The following is a 15,278-nucleotide window of genomic DNA, read 5'->3' as shown; positions in this document are numbered from 1 at the left end:
CGACATGGGGATGTAGACACTGGGAGACATGGGGACACAAACACTGGGAGCCATGGGGACACTGAGACACCAGGGACACTGGCTGTGAGACATAGGGACACTGGGAGACATGGGGACACAGACACTGGCTGGGAGACATGGGGACACAGACATATGGGGACAATGGGAGCCATGGGGACACTGGGGACCATGGGGACACTGGCTGGGAGGCATGGGGATACTGGGAGCCATGGGGCACTGAGACACTAGGGACACTGGCTAGGAGGCATGGGGACACTGGGAGACATGTGTCCCAATGTGTCTACCTATGTCTCACAGTGTCCCCATGTGTCTGTGTCCCCATGTCTCACAGTGTCCCCTAGTGTCTCAGTGTCCCCTAGTGTCTCAGTGTCCCCTAGTGTCTCAGTGTCCCCATGTCTCCCTGCTGCCTTTACTCCATCCCTCCCTTGGCTGGGAGCTACTGTCTGAACTCTCTGTACTGTGTAGCTGCTCCCCTGTGTATCAGTGTGTAGAGAGAGGCAGGGAGGGATATGCTGTAACTTCCTATCCCTGCCTCTCTCCATGCACAGTGACCCCTACTGGCTGGTGCTGGTATTGCAGAGTAATCTCCGTTTATACTGAGAAAAATATTTGCATTTGTATTGCAATACCAGCACGGCCAGGCAGCCTCAAATACAGGATGTGCCTCAAAATACCAGTCTGGAGGAAAACCTAAGACTAGTGTGTGTAAAAAAAAAAAATGGGCCTATTCCATGACCTGGGCCTGGAGCTGCAGCTCCATCAGCCCCTATGTTAATCCGGCCCTGAGTATAGTATTTTAGATAAGATGTTTATTTTAATATATGTAATTTTACCTAACCATGAATTTTCCAACTTATTCCGATTTTCCATTTCCTTTTGTAATATTGGCCTAGCTTTTTTTAAGATTAAATGTGTACATACTGTTGACATTTTTGCATAGTTTTACTCCAAGATAATCAATGAATGAGTCTCTCCAGTCAAAGTTGAATTTAGTTTTCAAATCATCTAGATCAGTGTTTCCCAACCCAGTCCTCAAGGCACACCTACCAGTCCAGGATTTAAGGATTACCCAGTTTTGTCTAAGGTGTTTTTAGAAAAAAAAGAAAAAACACCTTAGACAAAACTGGATAATCCTTAAATCCTGGACTGGTAGGTGTGCCTTGAGGACTGGATTGGGAAACACTGATCTAGATCACACTAAGGAATGTGTATAGGTAGAGCCTGCATTTTTCCTGTATTGAGTCAGTAAAATGAGACTTCTCCAAACTCCTGTAGTGTAGAATTTAGGGAGTCACCTGAAGTTATTGGTTCTGCCAAAGATAGGATAATTTCATTCGGGAAGAGACCTATTTGATATTCAGTATTTTTTACTGAAATTCCCTTAATCTCTGATTTCCTTATCAATGCTGTCAATGGTTCCATCTTTAGAGCAAATATCGGGGGAAATGGGCAACAGTGTCGAGTTCCATTAGTTAGATTAGTTGGTTAATTAGAAAATTATCAGAGGTGAAACCTGTAGCAGAAACTTTTGTGATCGGTTTTGAATATAATGCAAAAATGGCTTTAACAAGGGGGGTGGGTATATTAAATTTGAACAGAGCTTCCCTCAAATAGCCCCAGTGAACCCTATTGAATGCCTTCACTGCATCCAAGGAAAGGAGTAGAGGAGGCATTCGATTTGCTTTAATATGATATATTATGTTTATATATATCTCCTTGTACCATCTCGGGCCTGTCTCCCTGCAATGGAACACACTTGGTCTTTATCAGCTACCATAGGGACAATTTGTGCCAAAATGTTAGCGTAGATTTTGATATCATTATTTATTAAAGAATTTGGCCAAAAGTTGGCACAGCGGTCCTGACTCTTCCCCACTTCGGCAGAGTGATTTGCATGCACAAGTACTCACCTGGCATTTTTTCTTCTGTCCAGAATGCCATATCGAACTAATTTAATACAAAGGTATTTTGGATTTTTTTTTTGTAATATATCATGGTAAAGCCACCTGGTCCTGGTGCTTTACCACCTGGAATTTTGTTTATAGCTGCTAATACCTCTTGTTGGGATATGGCCAAATATAAAAAATAATAATTTATCTGAGGCAACTTGGCGTAAGTAAATTTAGTCTAAAGAGGATTTTATTTTTTTCGTATTGGGTTGTATGGTTTTTGGATCAGAGGCCAAATTGTATAATGATTTATAATAGTTCGCAAATTGGTTGCTAATTTCAATTGGATGAGTAATCTTTTTACCATCCTCTCCCAACAAATATGTAATTTGTGTTTGCGCTATTTTCTGTCTACGTTTAGATGGGCCACCAGGGAGGAGGTCTTATTGTATTTTAAATAATATAGCTGTTTAAGTAGTCTTATCACGAAAGCTGTTTTTTTTTATTTGGATCACTTTGATTTTTTTTTTTCTTTTTTAGTTCTTTTATCATTGCCAATATTTTCCCTTTCTCTATCAACTGTAAATAAATGTCTGAGCTTCATTTAACAAATCAACCATATGAAATGGTCTGGGTACAGTGTCTAGTTTATCCATCAATATCAAATTCCAACAAAGTGGCAATGTTTTACATTGAAGTGTTAAATACACCCCTAGGGGCAGTCTTCCTGATAGCAGATAGAGGCATTTCCTCCTCAGGAACAGTCATTATAGTGCTTTTTGTGAGCATTTGATTGGAGTAGCTCTGCGTTTTACCGCACATGTCCTATGGCCAGTGCTTCTCTGAGAAGCATTGGATTGGTCGAGATCACGTAAGACACGTAAACTTTTTACCAGCAAAGTGAGCTGAGGTCACAATTATAGAAGGGAACTTGTGGTCTCAAAAATGATTTTCAGTTCTAGAGGTTCCTTATAAAGTTGCAAGAAATCTAATTATCTTTGGCCTGTAAAGCTACCACTTCTACACATTTTTTACCCTAAAACGCAGCCTTGCAGTTAGTGTAATATGCTTTAATTTTACAGCTGCAATTTTAGATAATGGAATGTGATATTGTTTCACCTCTTGTTGCAAACCTGAGTAATAGAGTATTTTGAAAATTCTAGAGGAGAAATAGTAGGTCCGTAATTATAGTATAGAATACCCAGTAAGTGGTATAATCATTGTTGCTTTGAGCAGTGCACAGTTTCGTCTTACAAAGATTTTTTTAGTTAATTCATCTTCCATTTCCTTTCCTCTTTTAAACAAAAAACTGCCCTTTTTGTCTGTAATGATTATAAATGTTTATTATTCCAAGACAAAATAATATGGTCAATTTGGATCATTATCTCATTTATCATAATTTCCAGAAATCGCCTAAAGCCTTGGTGTTTTTTCGTTGTTTTTTTTCTCCCTTGCCACTGCCTTTTTAGAAATCATTCATCAATCTTTCATATTTTTTTCCAATTTATTTTTATACGTTGGCATCCATCATCTCTGTATAAAAAAAAAAAACACATAACCTGATGCCTTTCCACTTTTGTATATATGGTGTATATATTGTTTGGAGTATCTGTTTGTGAATACAGGTGGTATCGGTATAGTGTGTGTGTGTGTGAATGCAGGTGCGTATGGACCCAATTTACTCTCATCCATGCCACCTTTCTATATGTCCTCTTTATGTCCCTTATTCTACACATCATACCTTATTTCTTTGCCCCTTCCTCTAACCAATTGGTTCGATTACAGGAAGAAAGTAGTCCTATTTTTATATGAGCTACTACTTGCTTGTTCCTCGAGGCTCCTTGCTTGGATGTCACACTTTACTACAGCGGGAGTGACCAGGAGCAGTGTGTAGAAGCCGCCCAAATACAGCTCCTCGAAGGTGCGCTTGGAGGCTAGCACCCGTGCCATTATACAGAGAGCGAGTAGTGAATGGGCTCTCTGATTACACTGTTGGTATTACATTAGCATGCCATGGTTCTAACCTTTATTACCGTTTTATTTTAAGAATCTGATCTATTTATACTTTCTTTATATGAGCATTGTGCTCAATTGCAGACATTCTTTTTACATTCTGCCATTTTTAGAAAGCTGCACTGCTAGTAATAATTTCAAGTCATTCCAAATATCTACAAGCAGGCTATTTATATTTATCTATTTCGTCACACCTACTGTAAGCGAGATTTTTTTTTTATTTTTGCATTTATATTAGTTTCAGACTCTGTGTGAAATATTGCAAGATAAGGGATACTGTATAGCGCCCAAAGCCTTTTATTAACCCAATAATTCTACAACAGGTGAATGAATAAATGTAAAATTAAAATTTGTTAAATTTTCCATAAACTTTTATTATGCTTGCCTGAAAAATACACACAATCGCTTTTCATTAGGTTTCTGATCTAGCTATGAATTCCATATTTCAAATAAATGTAATGCTAAAAATTCAAGTTCTTAGCAGCAAATTGGTTGTAAGAAATCCCCCCACCACACGAGGAATCCACTCCGATGTACAACATCCTCTTTCCTTTCCTTTCCTTTCCTTTTTTTTTTTTTTTTATTTTTTTATTTATTTGGGGTTTACAAAGTTGAGAGAGGATGTCCAATAGTTACAGATATTGTGCTAGTTCTTGCTATATCTTTATCTTTGGCTTAGAATGCAACATGATATACTGAATAATATTCTGTTACATTCTATTTGCTGCTCTGAAGATTTTTACATTTAAACCAAACACTTTTTTTATGTATGTGTATCTGTGTGTGTATGTATGTATGTATGTATGTATGTATGTATGTATATATATATATATATATATATATATATATATATATATAATATCCCTTTGTGTCCTTGCACACATACTTTAATTTGCCTGGTGCACTTTAGCCATTGCAATAAATTGATATATAGATATTGAAAAAAGGCTTTATTTTAAAGGAATGAAATACAAGTAACCTTTTTAAAGAAAGAAAGAACGTGAGTGCAAGCCTTTTTTCAATATATACATATATATGTATATATATATATATATATATAGTAACTGTACCTTGCACTCAGACTCCAATTCCCAAACCGGGTGCACTACCAGAGCTCCAAACATCCAAATAGTTGTAATAGAAGGCTGCACTCACGGATTCCATAAAATTTAACTTTTAATCAGTCTTGTTTAAAAATCAATCAACGTTTCAGTCCTACTTGAGGACTTGAGGACTTTCATCTGGATAATACCATTATGCTGATGAAAGTCCTCAAGTAGGACTGAAACGTTGATTGATAAGTTGAAGTTAAATGTTATGGAATTCATGAGTGCAGCCTTCTATTACAAATAAATAAATATATATATATATATATATATATATATATATATATATATATATATTTATATATATATATTAAAAGGCCACTTGGCCTTTATTTGTGGGAGGAGTTATGACCCCTATTTAAACTCCGCCCCCTCCCCTACTCACTTTTGCCGTTCAAGCTGTTTGTCTTCTCCATAGCAACCAGCAATTCTGGTACGTAGTACTTGCCAAAATGTCCTGCCTCCGACCTCCGTGCCTGCCAACCGGCTTCTAACCAACATCGCTACCCAGCTTCCGGTCACGAAACCGGCACATCCACATAAGCATAACGTGGAAAATGGCATTCGGCTATTTACCACGTTCGGGCCTAAAAACGCAGGGATAGGCTCCCTTCATTATACTTACCCGTTCGTGCATATTCACCGTTTGTGTACTTCTGCGGTTCATGTGGCTAACAGCCGACCGCAGTGTACACACACCGTCACCGGTCCTTAACTGTATGTTACCGATGACGGTCCTCAACCGTCATCGGTCGTCAAGGGGTTAAACAGCCGAAAGCGATGTACATGGCTTTCGTTTATTTTTTCGTGTGGTCCATTAACTGACCGCAGGTATTTATCTTCTCTTATAGTCCTCTCCGTTCGTTTTGGCCGAACGCAGGAGGCTTCAATGTTTAAATTCATTAATCTGTTATTAAATGTATTTTGTTATGCCATTCATTTAAACAAAATAACTCACCATTCACATTTTCTGCATCCTCTATTAATTTATGTGTTAAGCATATGGCTCATCAGTTACCTCTGGCTAAAATATTAAATCTGTTTTTCACTATTCCTCGGCTATGGTCATATAATTTATGGGACACACCATTTTTACACAGGGGTATTCTTCTTAAAGGCACGGTCAGGCCATAATCACTTAATAAGTAACAGTATACTAATACACCACTAGGCACCAATATTTACTCCCGCTGGAACTTAGTATCTCATATTAAAAATTAATTTCCTTTCCCTAATACACAAACTAGTCTAGTCTACATACTTTTCTTTGTTTTGGCATGTCATAGGTTAAGCTCTAATGGTTCCTTTTTCACCAGGCTCATTATAGACCATAAGCATGATTGCAAGAACCCTACCATCAAGGTTGGGCTACAACCTTTTCTGGTCACTCATTTAGTATAGGCGCAGCATCCTCAGCTTCAAGCTCTAAACACCCCAGTCCACATGATCAAGAGACTGGGACGCTGGAAGTCCTCAGTTTATTTACTTATATACCTTGACCAGAGAGGGAGCTCCGACCTTGCTGTATAACTTGCAATAAAGTGTGTTTACTTTGAATCCTCTTTTTTGCCCTCTTTTTATTACAGGCCTACTCATACGTTGGTTTCGGCACACCTCAACCAACTTTGCATCTCCTTCTACATTCCATTATGTATTAGAAATTCCTGGCAAGTTAAAAGGCCATTTGGCCTGAATTTGTGGGAGGAGTTAGGACCCCTATTTAAACTCCTACCCCCCTACTCACCTTTGCCGTTCAAGCCGTTTGTCCCCACCCACCTACACCCATCTATATATACATTTCACCTTTGTGGGCCCTCTTTTTATTACAGGTCTACTCATACGTTGGTTTCGGCACACCTTAACCAACTTGGCATCTCCTTCTACATTCCATTACGTATTAGAAATTCCAAGAACAAATATATATCTCTCCAGGAGGGCTGCACCCACCTGAACATGCATACATTATAGGGTGCTGCTGGGGCCAAAATATACAAAATACACAATCCAGTGCACTCGCTTATTCACTAAACAATGATTTGAAATCCTAGAGATTATAATAGTTTTATTTAAAAACACCTCACCTAGGCAAAAAAAAAAATATGGGGTTTAAGTTACATTATATGATTATATATTGCATAAGCCTGCCGCAACGTCAATGTACCCCATTCTTGGCAGGCCCTACTCTAGCAGCCTAATGCTTGCTCTTCTGAGACTAATCTACTTACTTGGGAAATACTTCCTTACTGGGACTCTCTGCAAGTCAAGGCTAAATAGGGTCCTGGAATGAGGCACATGTGACAGGGAGGGGTGCAAAACCAAGGAGTTGGCCTGGACTCCCAAATATATAAATGAAACCAAGAGGGCTGCACTCACCTGAACATGCATACATTATAGGGTGTAAAAACATAAAACGAGTACAAGGTGCGCCAAGAACAAAGTGAATAACTAAAATAAATAATAGAAAAAAATACCAGGGAAACATGCAAATTAAAGTCTAATTCACAGGTATATTCTTCAGAAATTCTCAAGACGTCTTGGGTCAAATCCTCATCAGCATATATGAAAGAAAAAAAAACACACAGAGGGGACCAATGGTGCAGTAACTTAAAGGAGTATGGCCACAGACAACACTGAGGTTAAGAAATGCCAACTCACATGCCTGTTTCCCTGGTATTTTTTTCTATTTATTAATTTATTCACTTTGTTCTTGGCGCACCCTGTACTTGTTGTTTTCTGTTTTTCCAGTCCAGTCCAGTGCTGGGGGGGAAAGCCACCTAAATGGTGGGTTTAACACTATAGGTTCAGGAATGCATGGTTCTGTTCCTGACCCTATAGTGATTCTTTAACTATTCATGACTTCTTCCAAATGGAACTGTTGTTATTGTCTGGAGTGCTGCAGGTATTTCTACTATACCTTGAAAATTGAACATTCTACCTCCTAACACTGTGTAATCCTAAAACCTTCCAGGACAACCCAGCATCGTTCTGACCATGCTTATTGCATTGTTGGTGTATTGCTTGCCTGCAGCGGTTTCAAGTTAGCTGAGATAATAACTCCCACGTCATTTTCTTTCATAGCTGCAGAGATTATGGCACCATTAATCCTGTTCTAGACCCAGGGGTTAAGAAGCAACTCACATTCTTAACGGGAAGAAGGAAAGAGGAAAGCAGAGATCACTAACGTTAAACCACCAGGAAAACTTGATTGATTTAATAAGTTCTCATGTTTCCTTATTCGTACTGTACAATTTAAACAAATTGTGTTTTTTTTTGTTCCTTTTTAATCTCTTTGCATTTATTAATTCCAAAAGTGATGTCCCGAACGGTTCGCCGGCGAATAGTTCCTGGCGAACATAGCTTGTTCGCATTCGCCACGAATGGCGAACATATGCGATGTTCGGTCCGCCCCCTATTCATCATCATTGAGTAAACTTTGACCCTGTACCTCACAGTCAGCAGACACATTCCAGCCAATCAGCAGCAGACCCTCCCTCCCAGACTCTCCCACCCCCTAGATAGCATACAATTTAGATTAATTCTGAAGCTGCATTCATTTTTTTTATTTTTATTATTATTTTTTTTTGTGTGTTTGTGTTTATTATACATTATCCCCCATAGCCAGTAACCTGGGTTTATTATACATTATCCCCCATGGCCAGTAACCTGTGTTCAATATACATTATCCCCCCATAGCCAGTAACCTGTGTTTATTATACATTATCCCCTATAGCCAGCAACCTGTGTTTATTATACATTATCCTCCCATAGCCAGTAACCTGTGTTTATTATACATTATCCTCCCCATAGCCAGTAACCTGTGTTTATTATACATTATCCCCCCATAGCCAGTAACCTGTGCTTATTATACATTATCTCCCCATAGCCAGTAACCTGTGTTTATTATACATTATCCTCCCATAGCCAGTAACCTGTGTTTATTATACATTATCCCCCTACAGCCAGTAACCTGTGTTTATTATACATTATCCTCCCCATAGCCTGTGACCTGTTTATTATACATTATCCTCCCATAGCCAGTAACCTGTGTTTATTATACATTATCCTCCCATAGCCAGTAACCCATGCTTATTATACATTATCCCCCCATAGCCAGTAACCTGTGTTTATTATACATTATCCCTCCCATAGCCAGTAACCTGTGTTTATTATACATTATCCCCCCCATAGCCAGTAACCTGTGTTTATTATACATTATCCTCCCATAGCCAGTAACCTGTGTTTATTATACATTATCCCCCCCATAGCCAGTAACCTGTGCTTATTATACATTATCCCCCATAGTCATTTATCGTTGGACCTAGGCAGCATGATGTCTTTGGCCGGCCCAGAGAGTGAGTGAGTGAGTGAATAATATAATATATATGTTCATAAACATATTAGTAATATATGTAAATTGGGTTCATGCAAAGAGTGTGAAAAGGTATTAAAGAAAAACACACTTATTGCATCAAATTTACAAAGCCAAACTTTTAAAAGCTTTCCTCATTTCTTTCTCAGGATGAGGAATATATCGGTTGTAGACTGAGGATTTCCATCTGCCCAATATTTTAATAATATGCACTGGAGTGTCAGTGTTGAAGGAGACCAAAGCTGCCCCTATTCTAAATGAAAGACCCGAGACATGGATACAACCCAATCTTAGGAGTAGTGTTCTGATGTAGAAGATGAATTTAGCCGTAGTCAGAGGGATTCAGTGAGAGTAGTGGTGAAATGCGTGTGGCATGACTGAGTGTGGGTAAGTAAGAGTCAAGTATTTTAACTGGGCACTAGTTCTAGGTGGGATAAAGTGGTATAGCGGATGGATGAGTAGTTTGGTTCATTTTAGAGGTTTGTAGAGAAAGTATATAGTGATCATGATTTTTAGTGATATCCAATATTTTTAAGGTGGTCTCAAACAAACATAAAATGCTATATAAAATTTGTGGGAATATCGAATAGTCGTGTACAGTAAATCAGAGAGGGCTCATATCTGGTGTAACAGTAGTGTACATTTAAAAAAAAGGGGGGGGCTTGTTGTCACCTTTCGGGGACCCTGGGTGTTGTACATGGCTGGGTGGAGGAAGAGACCTTCAATGACATCAGTGAGGACAAGGAACGGGACATGGCTAGCTTGGTATCCAACCTTGAGCAAATGGGGAGTTTGCGGTTGTGCAAATGGACTGTTTGCGGTGGTTTGCGGTGCGTTAAACGGGGAGTTTGGTCTGTCACTGTGAAGCGGGCGTAAACCTTACACTACCTGATCGATACAACATCATACCTGATGTTTTAAAGCACGTTATTCCAAACAATTTAGGAATGTTAGGTGATTGATGCCCTTTATGGATTAAAACCAGACTCTGCATCAACTATGTAATTTTCCATGGGAGTTTTGCCATGGATCCCCCTCCGGCATGCCACAGTCCAGGTGTTAATCCCCTTGAAACAACTTTTCCATCACTATTGTGGCCAGAAAGAGTCCCTGTGGGTTTTAAAATTCGCCTGCCTATTGAAGTCTATGGCGGTTCGCCAGGTTCGCCCGTTCGCGAACATTTGCGGAAGCTCGCGTTCGCCGTTCGCGAACGTAAAAATTTTATGTTCGCGACATCACTAAATTCCAGTAAACTAGCATTGTAAGACCATAGTTCCACTTTGCTTTTAATGAAGTGGGGAAAAAATAAAAACCACAAGCAAAGCTTGGTCAATACTGCATCATGTAACTGGCTTCCAGGTCTGGCAGACTAGCAGCTCATTTAAATTCGGCACAAACACCTCAGCTGACAATGTCAAGATCAGCATTTTGAAGGAATTCTCAAAGGTGCAATTTTTTTTTGCATCTAAACTCGTTACATGAGCAAAACTGACAGGTTCATTTGCACATGTATCTTTAAACCTACATGTTTTCATAAAACTGCTTTGGTGCACTTTATGAAGCCTGTGTCATATTATGAGTTTATTTTTTTTCCATATGCTGTTTACATCTGAAAGCTACTGCACAAATATTATAAATGGGCACCAAGGGAGCATTCGTAAATTGGTGGTTTATCTTTTCTTGATCTGTGATATCAATGAACTTAAATACTAATACTACTATAAATGGTAATACAAAATAAAAAAAACTCATGATCTATACAATTGTTAATTCAAACTGAGCCTCATTAATGTCATTATCCAGTGTAGAGGAGGCTAGATTCATCGGAAAGTAAAAGACCTATGCACATACAGAGCACTTTTTCCGTGGTCAGTGATTGAACGCAGGTTTTTTTTTTATTTGCTTGCTACAGAGCACTTATATCTGCATTATTTGTATATTTGTTTTATATTAACACATCTAAGGTCTTTGCTTCATGATGTCCTGGATGTCTCCTCTAAAGCCTGTGTTCTAAAATAATGGAAAAGTTACACAAGTTTAAACAAATATGCACTTTTTTTTTCACTGATATATGACTGGGCATCAGTGTGGAGTTGCTATATCTATATCGCTCTCCACATTTCGTTTATTGCAAATTGTTTTATTTAAAATTTCTTTATCTCCTGATGGGTTAATAGTTTGCTAGACACTGCAGGAGCCTCCTGTGCCATTCAATTTCGGAGCAGGAGATTAAAAAAGGAAGTGTTAAAAAGACCATAAACATCCGATTGAACCATTTTGTTTTCATGCAGGCTGTGTCCGTCACAGCCAGGGAGGTGTGACTAGGGCTGCATAAGTAGAAACAATCCTGATTTAGCTCCTAAATGGCAGTGAATTGAGCAGTGAAACTTTAAAAGCATGATCTATACACAAAAACTGCTTCAGTAAGCTAAAGTTGGTTTGAATATATCTAATACACATATTTTTCAATTGTTAAACATTTTTCCCTCAAACAATCTTTCAGTCATATTTTCAAAATAAACCTTCTACACATTTATTATTATGCAAAAACAATCCGCAGGACCGTCTTTTTGCTTGTAACAATTGTACCTTTGCACAAAGCACAATACAATATTTGATAAACAAATACAGGAGGTAAGGGCCCTGTTCCAGTGGGAACTTACCAGTGACAGAACAGACACAGGACCCTCTTTTTGCACTTATACACACGGTGACACACATTCACTTACACCAATACACACATGCTAGTCAAAATGTCCATTTTAAAAAAAATACAAAATTTTGTCACCCTCCTGCTTTGTACCTTTTTTTTTGCTGTAGGGGTCATGTTGTATTTGCTTGGCTCTCTGGCTTTGCACCCTCTGTTCTCCTCCTGTGAGACTCTGTAGTATAGTCTGGATTGAAGTGACGGGCTCTCACTTCCTTCTAAGGGTTGTCAATATGAGAGGAGTGGAGTTGGATTTGTTAAAGGGCCACCACACATGCCTATCACCTCTTCCGAAGTGCTGGCCCCCTCAGCATGCAGGTCCTGGTGCAGCCCCACCAATGGTAGTTCCACTGCTGGAACTGACAATCCAATTTGAGAATACATTACTAGTCGTGTGGTGTTTTTTGTTTTGTGTTTTTTTTATCTATATTGTTTGATTCTGCACATTTATGTATTCACCATTACTGTATACAAACACTCATTGGGTTAATCTAAAACTTAAGAAATGGCCCACAAGCTAAAACCTAAATACATCCCCCCTTTTTAAACTGTAGCTCTACAGTAGGTTTTAGAGCAGGTGAAAATCTTGCTAAATTGAATAGTCTTTGTAGAAAGCTATTCATGATGACTCTTGAGAGAAAGAGATGGGATTTTACTTTTTTTTTTTTTTTAATAACGCTGTCATTGTTCATTTTGACTCCATCTTGAAAACTGCCAGCTGAATTATTTTGCCAGAAGCAGGTTTGTAACTAATAACTCTTGAAATAGAATGTATCAAATGCATGCCCAACCGTTCTCAAAGTGCAGACATAGCCCTTTCATTTTCTCACATTCTAAAATGTTATTCCCTTTAACAACTACAAACGTGTTTAAAGGGAGACTCGAGTTAGTTCACCTATTCTTTATTTTAATGAATTGTACCGATAATGCATTCAAAGAAAATATATGCAAAAACAAGAAATTAAAGCAAACTAAATGTAATATATATATATATATATTCAAAAAATTTTGGCTGCACTCCACGGTCTTCTTTTAAAATCCAAGATGCTTTATTAGATATGTATTAAAAAAACGATCAACGTTTCAGCCCCTCTCTGGGCTTTCTTCAGGATCAGGAAAATACAGTATATATTATTTATTTTTTTTCTCCAACATTACTAAAAACCTATCTCACATGTAACCCTGGTATTAAAATATGTAGTGCCAGAATTTGGAAGCACTATGTGGGAAGTGTTGTTACACTCACAATAAACACTCTGTATCTACCTTTATTATGAATGGCGAGCTACTGATTGGCTAGTGCGATCAGCTGACACTCTAAGCCTCATCAAAACAAATACTTGTTTAGGTTGTTTTGATCCACTGTACTGATCTACAGAATTTGCTGGTGCTTTATACGTAATAAAAGTAATTAGATGGTAAAAATGGAGCAGAGTGCGCCTTGTAAAATTACCAATCGAGCAAGAGGAACCCCTACCCTGCAACACTGGGTCTATGACAAACTTTTCAAAAACGGTTTAACCCATTAAGGTAGGAGTGAGCCTGGGGGCCTCTTGGTACCATAGCAACTTGATTTACCTACCTTTTTATCTGGGCAGTAGTGATCGTTAGGACTTTAGGGGTTAAAAAGGGGCTAAGGGGAATGTTAAATGTTTGGGGTTTTTTTTTTGTTAATGTTTCTTCCCCCCTCCCTGAGGCTTACCTTGGGCCAGAGAGGGAGATCTGGTTCGAAGTATGTTTGGAAAGTTACAGGGTGAAATCTATTGCTTGCTCGTTATTTATTTTTTTAATTTTACACATTGAAACTTGAAGTGATTTTCTGGGCCTGTCAGCTTTTGAGTGTCAGCCTGAATACCCCCCACTTACCAGTATCCCTGTTTTTTGGGGGAGGGGGGTGTTCACGGGGACAAATATATTGGACGTCCATTTCAAAGTTGGAAATTTGACAAAGTGATTTTCTGGGCCTAAGACGCCTTCAAGAGAGTATGGCAACCTGGATAACAACATTTTCCCCGGGATTTTTTAAAAGTAGGCAACCCAGTTTAATCAAAATGGCATAATTTTAGATGTTTGGTCTAGCCACTTTAACAGAAATACAGGAACCATGTAACCGTTTTACTTTTGTTTGTGTTTTTTTTTTTTTTTTTTTCTTTTTTTTTTACACATGAAATCCACTTTCACAGGGAATTTCATAATCCTGATATTGGTGCAATAAAACCTCAGTTTTTTGCTTTAACATTGTCTCCTGACAAGGCTGAGGGTTTCATATCCTGTGTTGCCCATTCAAACATTGAGGTCCGCCACCTCTGCCCAAGATCCAAATTAGATATGAACCTTATCTCCTTATTATCTTATTACTTGGTGTAATATATGTAGATTGGTTTAGTTTTTATTTTTCTAGATTTCTAGTTTGTGTACATTGAAGTAGACAATATGTAGATGTTTATTCATGTATTGTTCTTTCCACCCAACAGATGACCAGAAAAAAGTCCAAGAAGATTTTGATATAGATATGGAGGCTCCAGAAACAGAACGGGCAGCGGTGGCAATACAGTCCCAGTTCAGAAAATTCCAAAAGAAAAAGCAAGGAGCAGATGACTCGTAGTACCTACCTCTTCCTCTAGGGAAATTAGATAAATAATAAAAGCCTATCAGAATAAAAGAGAAATATAGAATGATTTATCAGGAAATTAGGAAAATCTAGGATGCATGTACAGAGGTTTCCATTATCTGTAGCTCCATTAAGCGAACAATATATCATTGAGCACTTGGTGTGGTTGCTCACTGCAGTACGTTTATTTAACAAAACAAAACAGTTTAACTTGTAACCTTCTCTTTTATGTGATGTTCTAATAAAACATGCTTACTATAAGAACCGATGGAAAATGTGTATCTGTATTTTATTTTTATTTATTTTTTTAAATTAAAAAAAAAACTTTTCTGGGGTTGATCCATTGGGATTTTGTTTTTCTCCATACAACAGAAAGAAGCAAAAGAAACTAAAAAAAAAATACTTGGAGCTCAGCAGTTAGAAAAACGTATGCAATTACTCGACAGCAAAATTTCTTTACATACAAACATTACATTCATCTTCTACAGGCAAAAGAGGGTTTCTTGTGAACTTTTCAAATGAGTGAATTTATTATTGCATTCAGTGTTTTTTTTTTTATTTG

The 15,278-nt window shown here is 38.1% G+C and overlaps 1 protein-coding gene across 1 annotated transcript in view; it reads left to right on the top strand.

The window, feature by feature from the left end:
• The window catches only part of PCP4 (Purkinje cell protein 4), a 60,116-nt gene extending 45,125 nt beyond the window's left edge, over window positions 1–14,991 (top strand). The window contains exon 3 of the mRNA XM_063447153.1: window positions 14,580–14,991. Within this exon, the coding sequence (XP_063303223.1) occupies window positions 14,580–14,710 (131 nt within the window). The 3' untranslated portion in view covers window positions 14,711–14,991. The remainder of the gene's footprint in view (window positions 1–14,579) is intronic.
• The last annotated feature ends 287 nt before the right edge of the window (window positions 14,992–15,278 follow it).

Source organism: Pelobates fuscus, chromosome 1 (genome assembly GCF_036172605.1).
Source record: "Pelobates fuscus isolate aPelFus1 chromosome 1, aPelFus1.pri, whole genome shotgun sequence".
NCBI classification, from domain to species: domain Eukaryota; kingdom Metazoa; phylum Chordata; class Amphibia; order Anura; family Pelobatidae; genus Pelobates; species Pelobates fuscus.
The sequence above is the reverse complement of the archived record's forward strand: the minus strand, read 5'-3'. Positions and strand labels throughout refer to the sequence as shown.